This window comes from Carcharodon carcharias, chromosome 4 (assembly GCF_017639515.1).
Source record: "Carcharodon carcharias isolate sCarCar2 chromosome 4, sCarCar2.pri, whole genome shotgun sequence".
Taxonomy (NCBI): Eukaryota; Metazoa; Chordata; class Chondrichthyes; order Lamniformes; family Lamnidae; genus Carcharodon; species Carcharodon carcharias.
In genome coordinates, this window is record NC_054470.1 from 204,300,382 (window position 1) to 204,315,235 (window position 14,854).

At 42.3% G+C, this 14,854-nt stretch overlaps 1 protein-coding gene across 6 annotated transcripts in view; it reads left to right on the forward strand.

The window, feature by feature from the left end:
- The window catches only part of LOC121276953 (nipped-B-like protein), a 554,475-nt gene that overhangs the window by 120,390 nt on the left and 419,231 nt on the right, over positions 1 to 14,854 (forward strand). For 5 of the 6 annotated variants that reach the window (XM_041185678.1, XM_041185679.1, XM_041185683.1 and 2 more), the window contains exon 3: positions 3,506 to 3,671. The exons of the other annotated variant lie outside the window; for it this stretch is intronic. In XM_041185678.1, coding sequence (XP_041041612.1) covers positions 3,506 to 3,671 — 166 coding nt within the window. The remainder of the gene's footprint in view (positions 1 to 3,505; positions 3,672 to 14,854) is intronic. 6 annotated transcript variants of the gene reach the window in all.

Consider the following 14,854-nt stretch of genomic DNA (forward strand, 5'->3'; position numbering starts at 1 on the left):
AAAGCCCTGGCCCAGATGGCATTCCAGCAGAGATTTGGATGTGTAATTGTAGAGAGCTTTTAAAAAGCTTAGCTGTCTTCAGGAGTGTCTGGCATTATGAAAATGTTTCTTGGGACCTCAAGGATGACAATGTAGTCAACACCTGGAAGCAGAAAGGATCCAAAAAGGTATGTAGCAGCTATCAAGGAGCAAACCTTCTCTTGGTTGTAGGAAAGATCCTTACAAGGGTGCTATTGAACCATTTATTACACAGCCTCCCAGATGATGCCCTCCTGAATCAGTGTGGTTTTAGCACTAATTGTGGGGCAGTTGATGTGTTTGCAACAAGGCGACTACAAGAAGAGTGCAGAGAACAACATCAGGATTGATATATGCTGTTCTTAGACCTAACTAAAGCTTTTGACAGTGTGGTCAATGGCACTTGCTCTTCAAGCTAGGTTGTCCAAACATGTTTGTCAAAATCCTACTGCACAGTGGCATGGTTGGACATGACTCTGCCTGTGGTGAGTTGCCTGATGCCTTTGCAGTAACTGGAGGTGTAAAATATGGAGGCGTTGTGGCTCCCCAACTCTTCAGTCTCTTTGCAGCAGTGCTTAAGGAAGCCACCAGAGACATGCTTGCAGGCATCAGCATTAGTTTCCATTCATGGAAGCTCTTCAATCTCTCCTGACTCTGTCTCGACATCAAAGTTGCAAAGGCAGCAATCAGAGAGCTTCTGTATGCAGATGTTGTGGGCAGCTAGAGCACAGTCAATGTTGACATTCAGATCGTGGCAAACAAATTCTGTAATGCTGCCAAAAACCTTGGCCTCCAAAACAGTGCCCCCAAGACTGAGGTGATGTTTCAGTCAGCACCACTCTGTTGTATGACAGAATCCTGGGCTTGCTATAGGTGCCACATCAAAGCTCTGGAATGCTTCCACCAAAGACACCTGAGGTCCGTCATGAGAATTTGATGACAGGAAAAAAAAAGCACAAACAACAAAGCCCTTCATGTTGTGCTCAACCACCCTGTTAAAAAAAAAATTCAGCTTCAATTTTTTTTTGTTGCAAAAATATACTTTATTCATAAAATACCTGAAAGAACATTACAAAACATTTCAATATGGCCATCACAAAAAGTGTAATAATGTTTGAATTTTCCACATGGATCATGTCACACTCTGAGGTGCTTTAATACCATCAAAGGAGCATTACAGATGTTTCAAACAGCAGAAAAATTCAGCTTAGATTGGCAGGCCACATCTCCTGTTTGGATGACTGCAGAATCCCCAAACACATCCTCTATGGTTAACTGTCTCAGGGCAAACAACATCAAGGTGGTCACGACTGATGACACAAGAACACCCTTAAAAAAAGAACTGTACAAACTTCTGCTGCCGAATCTTGGGAAAGCACTGCAGCCCCATGTGGAGGCTAGCACTAAAATTTGGTTCAGCATGCTTCAAGGACCATCTACACCAAACTCGCAAAATTTGATGTGTCCAATGGAAGACCAGAGGGGGTGCAACTGCAAGAGTTCTCCCAATCACCAACAATGACATGAACTGGCAGGTCTGTGGGCGTCCATTCTGATCTCATCGGACTCTGTCACGAGAGGACCCACAGAAGACGATGAAATCGTTTACAGCTTTGACGCACTCAAATAATGAGTCTACCACTAATACGGTAATTTATTGTTTTTCTTTCTGCCAGCTGTTTAACTGTCCTCTCTAATTCTTCCTATACTGCCATCAGCCTTAAACAGCTTACTTATAGCTCTTAATTGTTTATTTTCTGTTCCAAAGTTAAATCTGCAATCTTCGACTGGCAGTAGTAATTTAGCAAACTGAAAATTCATAACTTAAAAGTAGGCTTATTCAGTACTAGAATTTTTAAGTACAGAAACATTGTTGCAAGTTTTACTGATTTAGATTTGATGGGACATTTATTTTCAGTTTTGTTGTGCTATCAGTTTCCACACAGCAATTTTGTTTTTAGGCAGCATTAGATGTTCTCCATTCAGGGTAAAAAAAATATGCAGTATATTCTTAACATTCATAAATTGTAAGCTTCTATAAATTTGAACCCTGCTAACACCTAGTGAACTAAAATAGTTGTTTAATACTTGGGATTGGGTTGGTAAATTGCTGTTTGAAACCTGCTCATGAGATCTAAAGGCCCCACTTATAGTTCGGCTTTGTGGCTGTCTCATTTATTTTGGTTTGGGTAACCTGAACTTAGTGATGTAGCTCCCCTGAACCTATCCCGAGAGCTGTCCCTTGTTTGCTCAACCAAGATGTAATCAATTTCCTGCTGAAACTTAGAGGGGATTGACACCAGTGACTTATGCCAACCTAAATGTGCTGCAGGTCTTAATGGCTTTACTTTCCTAATGTATGTTTGTGTATGTATAATTTCTGTCCAAGTTTCATGAGTTTTCATAAAAATCTGACACAAACAGTTGCTTTAATATACAAGTCTGTTGGTAGCTGCACTCTTGCAGATTGCTGCAAACACTGTTGAAACAACCCTGAAACTATTTGTCCAAGAGTAGGAAACTCAAAAGATTCATAGTACAAAAAGCTTCAGAAATTTGTTAAATCTCTTGTCACTGGGGTTGCAGAGTTTTTTCAAGGCTTAGTTATGTTTGGGATGTTGCATTAATGTATGCCTAAGTGGGCCACAGACATCATTGCATATTGAAAACCATGCAGGAATGAGTGTGAGATTAAATTTTCTAATGAGCATTACTTGCAGGAACCAAATCCTTTCATTTAAATAGGAACCAGAGATTTTAAGAATGTAACGATAAATGGGCTCTGGTTTGAGTCCAAGTCTGTCTTTGGTTATAAATGTGTACTTCAGCTCCCCTTGAGTGGGGAGAGGTCTCATTCATCATTGCTGCACAAACTTCATGAATGTGAAAGTAAATGGTGAAATCCATATGTACTTCAGTGCTTGTATTGTAGGCATGGTGTGCTGTTTGTAATTTTAATCATTTTAATTCAGCATTATTTTTAATATTCCATCCACCACTTCTCTGTTACCTGCTGAAATTTTGTCTATTTTTGTCGTTTACATCATTGCCACATGTTTCCATGTCTTTAACTTTATTACTTAATATATATCTATATATTTTGTGTAAGTTACACTGCAATTCATGCTTTAGGCTGCAAAGTTGTTTCTTGAATAAAATGTCACTTTTATGAAATGCTGTTCATATATAGATCTCCGGCTGCCTCTTGAGATGTAAATTTGATGCTGAGCTATTTGGTTGAGGAGGAAGTGGTTCAGATGGATGATTGGGAAAATGGGAAGAGTGGGGAATGTGAAAGAGTGCAACTTCTATCAGGAACATTCCTCAACGTCACCAAATTTGAAATTAGTTGATCTGTGTTGAACTTTGTTAAATGACCCAAAATGTTCTTTAAATTCAGTTCTGGACTTTAATCATGTTTTGATTACATTATGCATTGCTTGTAGTTATTAGATTTCTGAATGGATGTTTTTTTTTCTCTAAACAGTACTGAATCAGCTTCCACTTCCCTCCCCACTGCCTGCTACCACCACCAAAAGCTTGCTGTTTGGAGGGAGAATTGCTGAAGATGTAAATTGCCTCATGGGTTGTAGGGACGAGAGTCTTGTCACACAGTTAGTACATAGCCTCAGCCAAGTCTCCACGGATCATATGTAAGTATGGTCTTATTCTCTGGTTAGCAAAGGTTGTTAAATATGTGTAATACTTCATTTCCCTCAATGTTATGGCTATTGTAGCACAGAATCTACAATGATGAAAGAGCATTTTACCCACCAAAGCTTATCCATCCAATATCTTAAACATCCCAGTTCAGCATTCGACTATATTTTGATTGTCCTTAATGTTTTTGCTGATATTTACCAGGTTGCCAAATTATATTAAGGCCTTTGTCACCCTATGTGTAAAGTGGTTTAACCCCTCTTTACCCAGCAAAGGCCATGGACCCTGGTGACATCTTGCCTGTAGCACTGGAGACTTGCTCAAGAACTAGCCACAGTCCTAGCCAAGAAGTTCCAGTACAGTTACAATACTAGCATCTACCCAACAATATGAAAAATTGCCCAGGTACGTCTTGTCCACAAAAAACAGGACAAATCCAGTTTGCCCAATTATTGCCCCATCAGTCTACTCTTGATCATCGGCAAAGTGATGGAAGGTATCATCTACAGTGCTTAACAATAACCTGCTCAGTTTGGGTTCTGCAGGACCATTTAGCTCCTGACCTCATTACAGCCTTGGTTCAGATACAGGCAATAGAGCTGAATTCAAGGAGTGAGGTGAGAGTTACTATCTTCGGTATCAAAGCAGCATTTGACCAAGTGTGACATCTAGGAGCCCTTGGGAGTCGGGGGGGGGAAACTTTCCATTGGGTGAATAGGGTGGTAATGCAAGCATATGGAATGCTTTCCTTTATTCGACAAGGTATAGAATACAAAAGTAGGGATGTAATGATGGAACTGTATAAAACGCTGCTGAAGGCACAGGTAGAATTTTGTGTACAGTTCTGGTTGCCACATTACAGGAAAGACATAATTTCTCTGGAGAGAGAGTACAGAGGAGATTTACAGGAATGTTGCCAGGTCTTGAAAATTGCAGGTATGAGGAGAGATTGGATAGACTGTGGTTGTTTTCCTTAGAACAGAGGAGGCTAAGGGGTGACCTAATTGTGGTGTATATAATTGAGGGGTCTACATAAAGTAGACAGGAAAGAATTGTCTCCCCTAGCTGAGGGGTCAATAAACAGGGGGCACCGAGTTAAGGCTAATGGTAGAAGGATTAGAAGGGACATGAGGAAAAACTTCTTCACCCAGTGGGTGGCGGGTGTTTAGAATTCACTGTCTGGTTTGGTGGTAGAGGCAGAAACCCTCAACTCATTTAAGAGGTACCTGGATCTGCACCTGAAGTGCAGTAACCTGCAAGGCTACAGACCAGGTGCTGGAAGGTGGGATGAAAATGGGCAGCTAGTTTTATTTGTTTTTTTTCCAATTTTGGCCAATGCAGACACGATGGGCTGAATGGTCTGTTTTTATGCTGTAACGTTTCTATGGTTCTATGGGTGGGGTCATACTTAGCACAAAGGAAAATGGTTGTAGTTGCTCAAGGCCAATCATCTCCGCTTCAGCTGCAGGAGTTCCTTGGGGTAGTGTCCTCAGCCCAACCATCTTCAGCTGCTTCACCAATGACCTTCCTTCTATCGTAAAGTCAGAAGTGGGGATGCTTACTGATGATTGCAGTGTTCAGTACTGTTTATGACTCCCCAGACATTAAAGCCATCTGTGTCCAAATGCAGTAGGACCTTCAGGCTTGAGCTGATAAGTGGCAAATAAAGGGAAGGCGGTGGCATAGTGGTATTGTCACTGAGCTAGTATTCCAGAGACCCAGGGTAATGCTCTGGGGACCTGGATTCAAATCCCACCATGGCCGATGGTAAAATTTGAATCCAATAAAAATCTAGAATTAAAAGTCTGTGATGACAGCAAAACCATTGCCAATTGTTGTAAAAACCAATCTGGTTCACTAATGTCCTTTAGGGAAGGAATATCTGGTCTGGCCTGCATGTGACTTCAGACCCACAGCAATGTGGTTGACTATAATAAAAAAAATGATGGATGGGTAATACATGCTGGCCTAGCTAGCAATGCCCACAAACTATGAATGAATAAAAAAAACATATGCGCCATACAAATACCAGGCAAAGATCACCTTCAGCAAGAGAAAATCTAACCATCTCCCCTTGATGTTCAATGACATTACCATCGCTGAATTCCTCACTCAAAGTTCTGTGGGTTATCATTGATTAGAAACTGAGCTGGACCAGCCATATAAATGCTCTAGTTATAAGTGCAGGTCAGAGGCTGGGAATTTTGTATTTGTAAAAGGCAGATTGTTCTCGACTAATGTAATTGAACTTTTTGATGAAGTAACACACAACACAACAAATAGGAGCAGGAGGAGACCTTATGGCCCATTGAGCTGGCTTCACCATTCTATATGATCATGGCTGATCCTGGACTTCAACTCCGCTTTTCCACCTGTTCCGATTATCCCGTGATTCACTGAGATCAAAATCTGTCTAACCCAGCTTTAAAAATGTATTCAACGATACAGAGAAGATAAATGAAGGGAATGCAATGGATGTTTGTATGGGTTTTATGGAAGTGGTTGATATTTCAAAATTTAGCAATGATACCTATTTCCAAATTTGGCAATGACACCAATTGACTGTGATAGGAAATTTTAATTTAGCAGATTGGGCAGGTACATGGAAGATGTAATTTAATGAAGGGAGCAGTGAGGTGCTGCATTTTGGTAGAAATGATGGGAAGAGGCAATGTCGACTTAGTGGCACAGCTCTAAAATTTGCAGGGACAGAGGGACCTGAAATTGCATGTGCATAGACCTTTGAAGGTGGCAGGACATAATGAGAGCGTGGTTAGCAAAACATATAGGACCTTGTGCTTCATAAATAGAGGCATTGAATACGAAAGCAGGGAAGGAATGCTGAACATTTATATACCTGTAGTTTGACCACAGGTGGAGAATTGCGTCCAGTTCTGGTCATTGCACTTCCTTGAAAGGGTGCAGAGGAAATTTAGCAAAATGCTTCCAGGGATGAAGATTTTTAGTTACAAGATTAGATTGGAGAAGCTATGGTTCTCCTTGGAGCAAAGGAGATGTGGAGATGGAATTTGACAAAATTGTATAAGATTGACAGGCTTGGATAAGGTAGACAAAGAAAAGCGGTTCCCATTAGCTGATGATACCCAGGGGACTAGGGACACAGATGTAAGTTTTTGAGCAAGAGATATGGAGGGATGTGAGGAAGAATTTTTTTTTACTCCAGCAAATGGTAACGACCTTGAATTTGCTGCCTTGAAGGTGTTGGAAGTACTGAACAGTACAGAAGACTTGTGCTCTGGAACTAACCGCGTCCCTAGGCAAGCTGTTCCAGTACAGCTACAACATCTACCCGACAACGTGGAAAATTGCCCACAAGGCAGGACAAATCCAAGCTGGTCAATTACTGCCCCATCAGTCTACTCTCGATCATCAGCAAAGTGATGGAAAGTGTCGCGACAATGCAATAACCTGCTCACTGATGTTCAGTTTGGATTCCACTAGGGCCACTCAGCTCTTGTCCTCATTATAGACTTGATCCAAACATGGACAAAAGAGGGGAGGTGAGAGTGACTGCTCTTGACATCAAGGCAGCATTTCACCAAGTATGGCATCAAGGAGCCCTGGCTAAACTTAAATCAACAGGAATTGGGGGAAAACTTTCCATTGGTTGGAGTCATACCTAACACAGAGGATGATGGTTGTAATTGTTGGAGGTCAATCCTCTCAGTCCAAGGTCATCGCTGTAGGAGTTCCTCAAGGTAGTGTCCTTGGCTCAACCGTCTTCAGCTGCTTCATCAATGACCTCTGCATCAAAAGTGAGGATGCTTGCTGATGATTGCACAAGGTTCGGTACCATTCACAATTCCTCCAAATACTGAAGCAGCCTGTGTCCATATGCAGCAAGACCTGGACAATACTCAAGCTTGGGATGATAAGTGGCAAGTAACTTTAGTGCCACACAAATGCCAGACAATGACCATCTCCAACAAGAGAGAATCTAACTATCTACCCTGGACATTCAGTGGCATGACCAGCAGGTCAGAGGCTAGGAATCCTGTGGCGAGTAACTCACCACCTGACTCCTCAAAGCCTGTCCACCATCCACAAGGCACAAGTCAGGAGTGTGATGGAATACTCTCCTCTTGAATCGAAGCTCTGACCTGCTCTTGTAGCCACAGTATTTATATGGCTAGTCCAGTTCAGTTTCTGGTCAATGGTAACCCCCCAGGATGTTGATGGTGGGAGATTTAGTGATGGTAATGCCATTGAATTAGATTCTCTTTTGTTGGAGATAGTCATTGCCTGGCATTTGTGTGACGTGAATGTTACTTGTCAGCCCAAGTCTGGATATTGTCCGGGTCTTGCTGCATTTGGATGTAGACTAGTTGTGAATGGCACTGAACATTGTGCAATCATCACATCCCCACTTCTGACCTTATGATGGAAAGAAGGTCGTTGATGAAGCAGCTGAAGATGGTTGGGCTGAGTACACTACCCTAAGGAACTCTTGCAGTGATGTCCTGGGGCTGAGATGCCTGACCTCCAACAACCATAACCATCTTCCTTTGTGCTAGGTATGACTCCAACCTGTCGAGAGATTTCCCCCTGATTCCCATTGACTCCAGTTTTGCTAGGGCTCCTTGATGCCACGCTCGGTCAAATGCTGCTTTGATGTCAAGGGCAGTCACTCTCACCTCACATCGGGAGTTCAGCTGTTTTGTTTATGTTTGAACGAAGGCTGTAATGGGGTTAGGAGCTGAGTGGTCTTGGCAGAACTCAAACTGGGCGCCAGTGACCAGGTTATTGCTAAGCCAGTGCTGCTTGATAGCACTGTTGATGACCCCTTCCATTACTTTACTGATGATCAAGAGTAGACTGATGGGGCAGTAATTGGCAGCGTTGGATTTGTCCTGCTTTTTGCGTACGGGACATACCTGGGCAATGTTCCACATAGCTGGGTAGATGCCAGTGTTGTAGCTCTACTGGAATTGCTTGGCGTGGAACTCCCTCCCTAACAGCACTGTGGGTGTACCTACATCACATGGACTGCAGCGGTTCAAGAAGGCAGCTCACCACTACCTTCTCAAGTGCAATTAGCCAGCAACGCCCTTGTCCCATAAACGAATAAAAAAAAAGCATGGCGCTGATCAATAATTTCAAAAGGAAATTTGATGAGGCACTGGAGGAAAATAAACTTGCAGGGTCACTGGGATAAAGCAGGTGGAACGGGACTGACTGGATTGCTTGGCAGAGTCCAGTATGGACTCGATGGGTCCAATTGCTTGCTGCTGTACAGTTATGACTATCATGCAGCTTGGAGTCAAGCTATTTGGCCCATATGGTCTATGCTGATCATGCTCCACTTGAACCTTCTCCCATATTTTCTCCTCTAACTCTATTAACATAATCTTTTATTCCCTTCCTCCTAAGCTTATCTAGACTCCCCTTAAATACATCTATACTACCTGCTTCTACTGCTCCTTGTGACGAGAGGTTCCACATTCTTGCCACCAAGCAAAGAAAGTACTTCAGAATTGTCCATTTGATTTTTTTGTTAATTTTCTTCTATCGATAACCCCTAGTTTTGCTCTTCCTCACAAATGGAAATAATCTGTGTCTACTCTTATCAAAACACTTTGGAAATCTAAAGACTCCTATTAGCTCAACTCTCAGCCTTCTATCTTTGAGAAAAGAGACCCAGCCTGTTTACCCTGCCAGAATCATGGAATAGAACCACGGAATAGTTATAGCACAGAAGCAGGTCATTCACCCCATGTCTGTAACTGTTCTCTGAAAAAGGAACTCAGCTTGTCCCACCCCCTGCCCTTTCCTCATAGCCATGCAATTTTTTTTCTTCAGGTGCTTATCTAATTCTCTTTATTAAAGTCATGATTGCAGCTGCACCCACCATGATCTTTAGGCAGTGCATTCAAGATCCTAACCTCGTATTACATGAAGAAGTTGTTCCTCATGTCGCTGTGAGCTCTTTTGCCATTCACTTTATATTGGTGTCCTCTGGTTCTCAGCCCTTCCACAAATAGGAACAGCTTCCCTATGGGGCCTATCCAGACCCCTCATGGTTTTGAGCACCTCTATCAAATCTCTGCTGAACCTTCTCTTTAGAAGGAAAGCAATCCCAGCTTCTGCAATCTATCTATGTAACCAGAATTCCTCATCTCTTGGACCCATTCTTGATAATCTTTTTCCCACCTTTCTCTAAAGCCTTAATGTCCTTCCTAAAGTGTGGTACTCCAGTTGAGGCTGAGCCAGTATTTTATAAATGACTATCATAACTTCCTTGCTTTTGTACTTTATAAATTCATTTATAAAGCTAGAGATCCTGTATGCATGCTTAACCACTTTCTCTGTCCTGACACCTTCTGTGATTTGTGCGGATATACCCACTGATCTCTGTTCCTGCACCTCCTTTAGAATTGCGCCCTTTCTATTCCCTCTCCTCACACTTCCTGCCAAAATTTACAACTTCATACTTCCCTTCGTAATGTTTCTTCCATCATATGATAATTATATGCCCACATTTCTGGTATCACCCTGTTTTTGCACCCTCTCCAGTGCCTCATACTTTTTTTATTAACATGAAGACCAGAATTAAGCACAGTACTCCAAGTTTGGTTGAACCAGCAATGGATGCAAGTTTAACATAGTTTCTCTGCTTCTGAATTCTATCCCTCTAGAAAGAAGCAAGGTGCTTGGTTTTGCTTTTCTAAATGTCCTTATTAAGGTGTCATGGGTTTGTGATTTGTGCATTTGTACTACCAAACCCCTTTGCTCCCCTACTCCATTTAAGGTTCAGACTTTCTGAACGATATGCAACTATTTAGTATGTCGCAGTTCTTCCAGACATTGTGCCATCAACCTCCAGGTTAAGGGGTGATTGCTGAAGGGCTTTGGTGACAGTTCAAAATGGCCTTCTAGATTTGAGGGCAGATTAATCAAGTCGTTATTGAACAACATATCTTATCTGATTTATGGGTTGTATCTTCTGGAGACTGCATATTTGCAGCACCGGTGTTGTGGTGCGATATTTGTAAGTGCATGCAGTTAGGCTGGTGGCGCTGATAAAAAATGTAGTGGGAACAATTTCAGCTAGATATTGATGGATTTGGCATACAAATTTGATTACCATGATTGGGAGTAGTACTCGTCTGGAGAGTACAGCAGGCTAATGTTGATGAACAGAGGGTTTGAGTATCTGCTTAACGTGAATACAGAAAGTTTCCTGAATCAGCTAGTCCACCTTTTAGTTTCCCCCTGAGGTTCCATGTGATTGGGTTGATTAAGTGTGAAGCCTGTGAGACTTCGACTTCTGTTTACTTGATGGTTGTTTTGTGGGTTTGACGAAGTCAACATTGGCGGAAGTGATTCCTTACGATAATCTTACAGAAAAGTCTGTCTGTTCCCCTAACTATGAAATCTCCTATAACAACTACACTTCTGTACTTTGCTGTTCATACAAACATACATATAGACATATGAATTAGGATCAGCAGCAAGCCATTGAGCCTGCTCCACAATTTGCGCAAAAAGCATGGCTGATCTGATTATGGCCTCTAGTTTTCTGTCTACCCCTCATACCAATAGATTCTTGACTGACAAGGGAGTCGATCTAACTTGACCTTAAAAGTATTCAATGATTCTGCCTCCACTGCTTTCTGGGGGGGAGAAAATTCTCCGCATCTCCATTTTAAATGGGAAATCCCTTGTATTTAAATGGTGTCCCCTAATTCTAGCCCCTACCACAAGGGGAAACATCCTTTCAGCGTCCACTCTGTCAAGTCCCCTCAGGATCTTACATGTTTCAATAAGATCATCTCTCATTCTTCTTAAGTCCAATCAATACAGGCCCAACTTGCCTAACCTTTCCTCCTAATGCAAACCTTTCCTCCTAATGCAACTCCATCATCAGTGAGACCACATTTGGTGTAGTGTGTACAGTATTGGTCACCTTTTTTAAGGAAGGATGTAAATGCGTTGGAAGCAGTTCAAAGAAGGTTTACCAGACTAATATCTGAATGAGCAGGTTGTCTTAAGAGGAAAAGTTGGATAGGCTAGGCTTCTATCCGCTGGAGCTTAGAGTAAGAGACCACTTGGTTGAAACATATAAGATCTTGAGGGTTCTCGACAGGGTGGATGTTGAGAGGATGTTTCCTCTTGTGGGAGAATCTAAAAATACGAAGTTGGCCATTTAAAACTGAAATGAGGCAAATTTTTTCTGAGGGTTGTGAGTCTTTGGAACACTCTTCCTGAAAAGGTAAGGGAAGCAGATCTTTGAATATTTTAAGGCAGAGGTGGATAGATTCATGGTAAGCAGGGGTTGGGGGGTGGTGATAAGTTATCGGGGGTAGGCAGGATGCAGATTTCAGGTTACTATAAGATAAGCCATGATCTTACAGCAGGCTTGAGGGGCTGAATGCCTACTTCTGCTCCTTGTTCATATGTATCCCAGGAATCAGTCAAGTGAATCTTCTCTGAACTGCTTCCAATGCAGTTATATCGTTTCTTAAATAAGGACCATACACAGCACTCCAGATGTGGTCGCACCAGTGGCCTGTGCAACTGCAGCAAAAATTTCTAACTTTTATATTCTGTCCCCTTTGCAATAAATGACACTTCCATTTGCCTTCCTAATCAGTTGCTGTACTTGCATAGTAAAATTTTTGTGATTCGTGCACCAGGATACCCAGATCCCCCTGTACCACTGAGTTCTGCAATCTCTCTCTCCGTTTAAATAATATTCTGCTTTTGTATTCTTCCTGCCAAAATGGACAAGTTCACATTTTCCCACATTATACCCCAGCTGCCAAATTTTTGCCCACTCACTTTATCAATGTCCCTTTGCAGATTCCTTAGGCCTGCACCACTTACTTTCCTATCTATCTTTGTGTCATGTGCAAATACACCAACACTTTTTGCTCATTATTATTTGCCCATTCTCAGTATCTAGAGGCCCCACACTCATTTTACTTACTCCTTTCCTTTATAAATACTTGTAGAAACTTAGTGCCTGTTTATTTCTAGCTAGCTTTCTCTCGTACTCTTAATTTGTCCCTCCTTATTAATCTTTTAGTCATTCTTTGTTGTTTTTTATATTCTGTCCAATCTTCTGATCTGTGTCACATCCTTGTGAAATTATATGCTTTTTGTTTCAGTTTTGTACTATCTTTAACTTCCCGAGTTAGAAATGAAGGGCTTACAAGCAGCCATAGGCCATTCAGCTGTTTGAGCTGAATTGCTTCACATTCAATAAGATCATGGCTGATCTGGTTATGGCCTCAACTCAATTTTCCTATCTGCCCCCTACAACTCTTGACTCCCTTATCCACCGAAAATGTGTCTAACTCTGCCTTGAATAAATTCAATGACCCAACCTCCACTGCTTTCTGGGGATGTGAATTCCACAGACTAATGACCGTTTGAGAGAAAATATTTCTCTTCATCTCTGTCTTAAATGGTCAACCTCTTGCTGTTAAACTGTGGCCCCTGGGTTTCGTCTCTCCCACAATGGAAACATCCTCTTGGTATCTACCCTATCAAATCCCCTCAGGATCTAAGATGTTTCAGCAAGATTCCCTTTCATTCTTCTAAACTTGATTGGGTATAGGCTCAACTTGTTCATCCTTTGGGGAGGCGGTGCTATTGATACTGGACTCAGGACTTGTCCAGAGACCCAGGGTAATGCTCTGGGGACCCGGGTTCAAATCCCACCATGGCTGATGGTGGAATTTGAATTCAATTAGCATCTGGAATTAAAGGTCTAATGATGACCATGAAACCATTGTCCACTGGTGTAAAAGCACATCTTGTTCATTAATATCATTTAGGGAAGGAGATCTACTGCCCTTACTTGGTGTGGCTTACATGTGACTCCAGATCCGTCGTAATGTGGTTGATTCTTAAATGCCCTCTGAAAATGGCCTAGCAAGCCACTCAATAGTATCATATCACTAAAAAGTCAATAAAAACAAGTAAAATTGGGCGGATCAACCAGCACCAACCTAGACAGCATAAATGACCCTGCAAAGTCTGCCTTACCAACATCTGGGGGCTTATGTCAAAATTGTGAGAGCTTTCCCACAGACTAGCCAAGCAACAGCCTGACATAGTTATACCCACGGAATCATACCTTACAGATCCCAGACACAACCATCATCATCCCTGGGTGTGTCTGGCTCCATCAGCAGGACAGACCCACCAGAGCTGGCAGCACAGTGGTGTACAGTTGGGAGGGAGTTGCCCTTGGAGTCCTCAACATCAGCTCTGGCCCCCATGAAGTCTCATGGCATCAAGTCAGACATGGGCAAGGAAACCTGCTGGTTACAACGTACCACCCTCCCTCTGCTAATGAATCAGTGCTCCTCCATGTTGAACACTAATTGGAGGAAGCACTGAGGGTGGCATTGGCGCAGAATGTGCTCTGGGCGAGGGACTTCAATGCCCTTCAGCAAGAGTGGCTAAGTAGCACCACTACAGACCGAGGTGAGTGAGCTCTAAAGGACAGAGCTGCTCGACTGGGCCTGTGGCAGGTGGTGAAAGAACCAGCCATAAGACGTAGGAGCAGAAGTAAGCCATTTGGCCCATTGAGTCTGCTCCGCCATTCAATGAGATCATGGCTGACCTGGTAATCCTTAATTCCACTTTCCTGTCTTTTCCCCATAACCCTTGATTTCCTTACTGATTAAAAATATGTCAATCTCAGCCTTGACTATAGCCTCTGCAATAAACAATTCCACAGATTAACTACCCCCAGAGAAGAAATTCCTTCTCATCTGTGTCTTAAATTGGTGACCCCTTGCTTTGAGACCATGCTCTCTGGTCCTAGACCCTCCCACAAGGGGAAACAACCTCTCAGCATTTACCGTACCGTAAGAAACTTATATGTTTCAATAAGGTTGCTCTCATTCTTTTAAACTCCAATGAGTACAGGCCCAACCTCTCCTCATAAGAAAATCCCTCCATACCCCGGATCTATCTAACGAACCTCCTCTGGACTGCCTCTAATGTCAGTATATCTTTCCTGAGATAAAAACTATTCACAGTATTCTAGGTGTGGTCTAACTAGTGCCTTGTATAGTTTTAGCAAGACTTCCCTATTTTTATACTCCATTCCCTTTGAAATAAAGGCCAACATTCTATTTGCCTTATCTATTACCTTAGCTTTTTGTGATTCAGGCACGAGGACCACCAAATCCCTCTT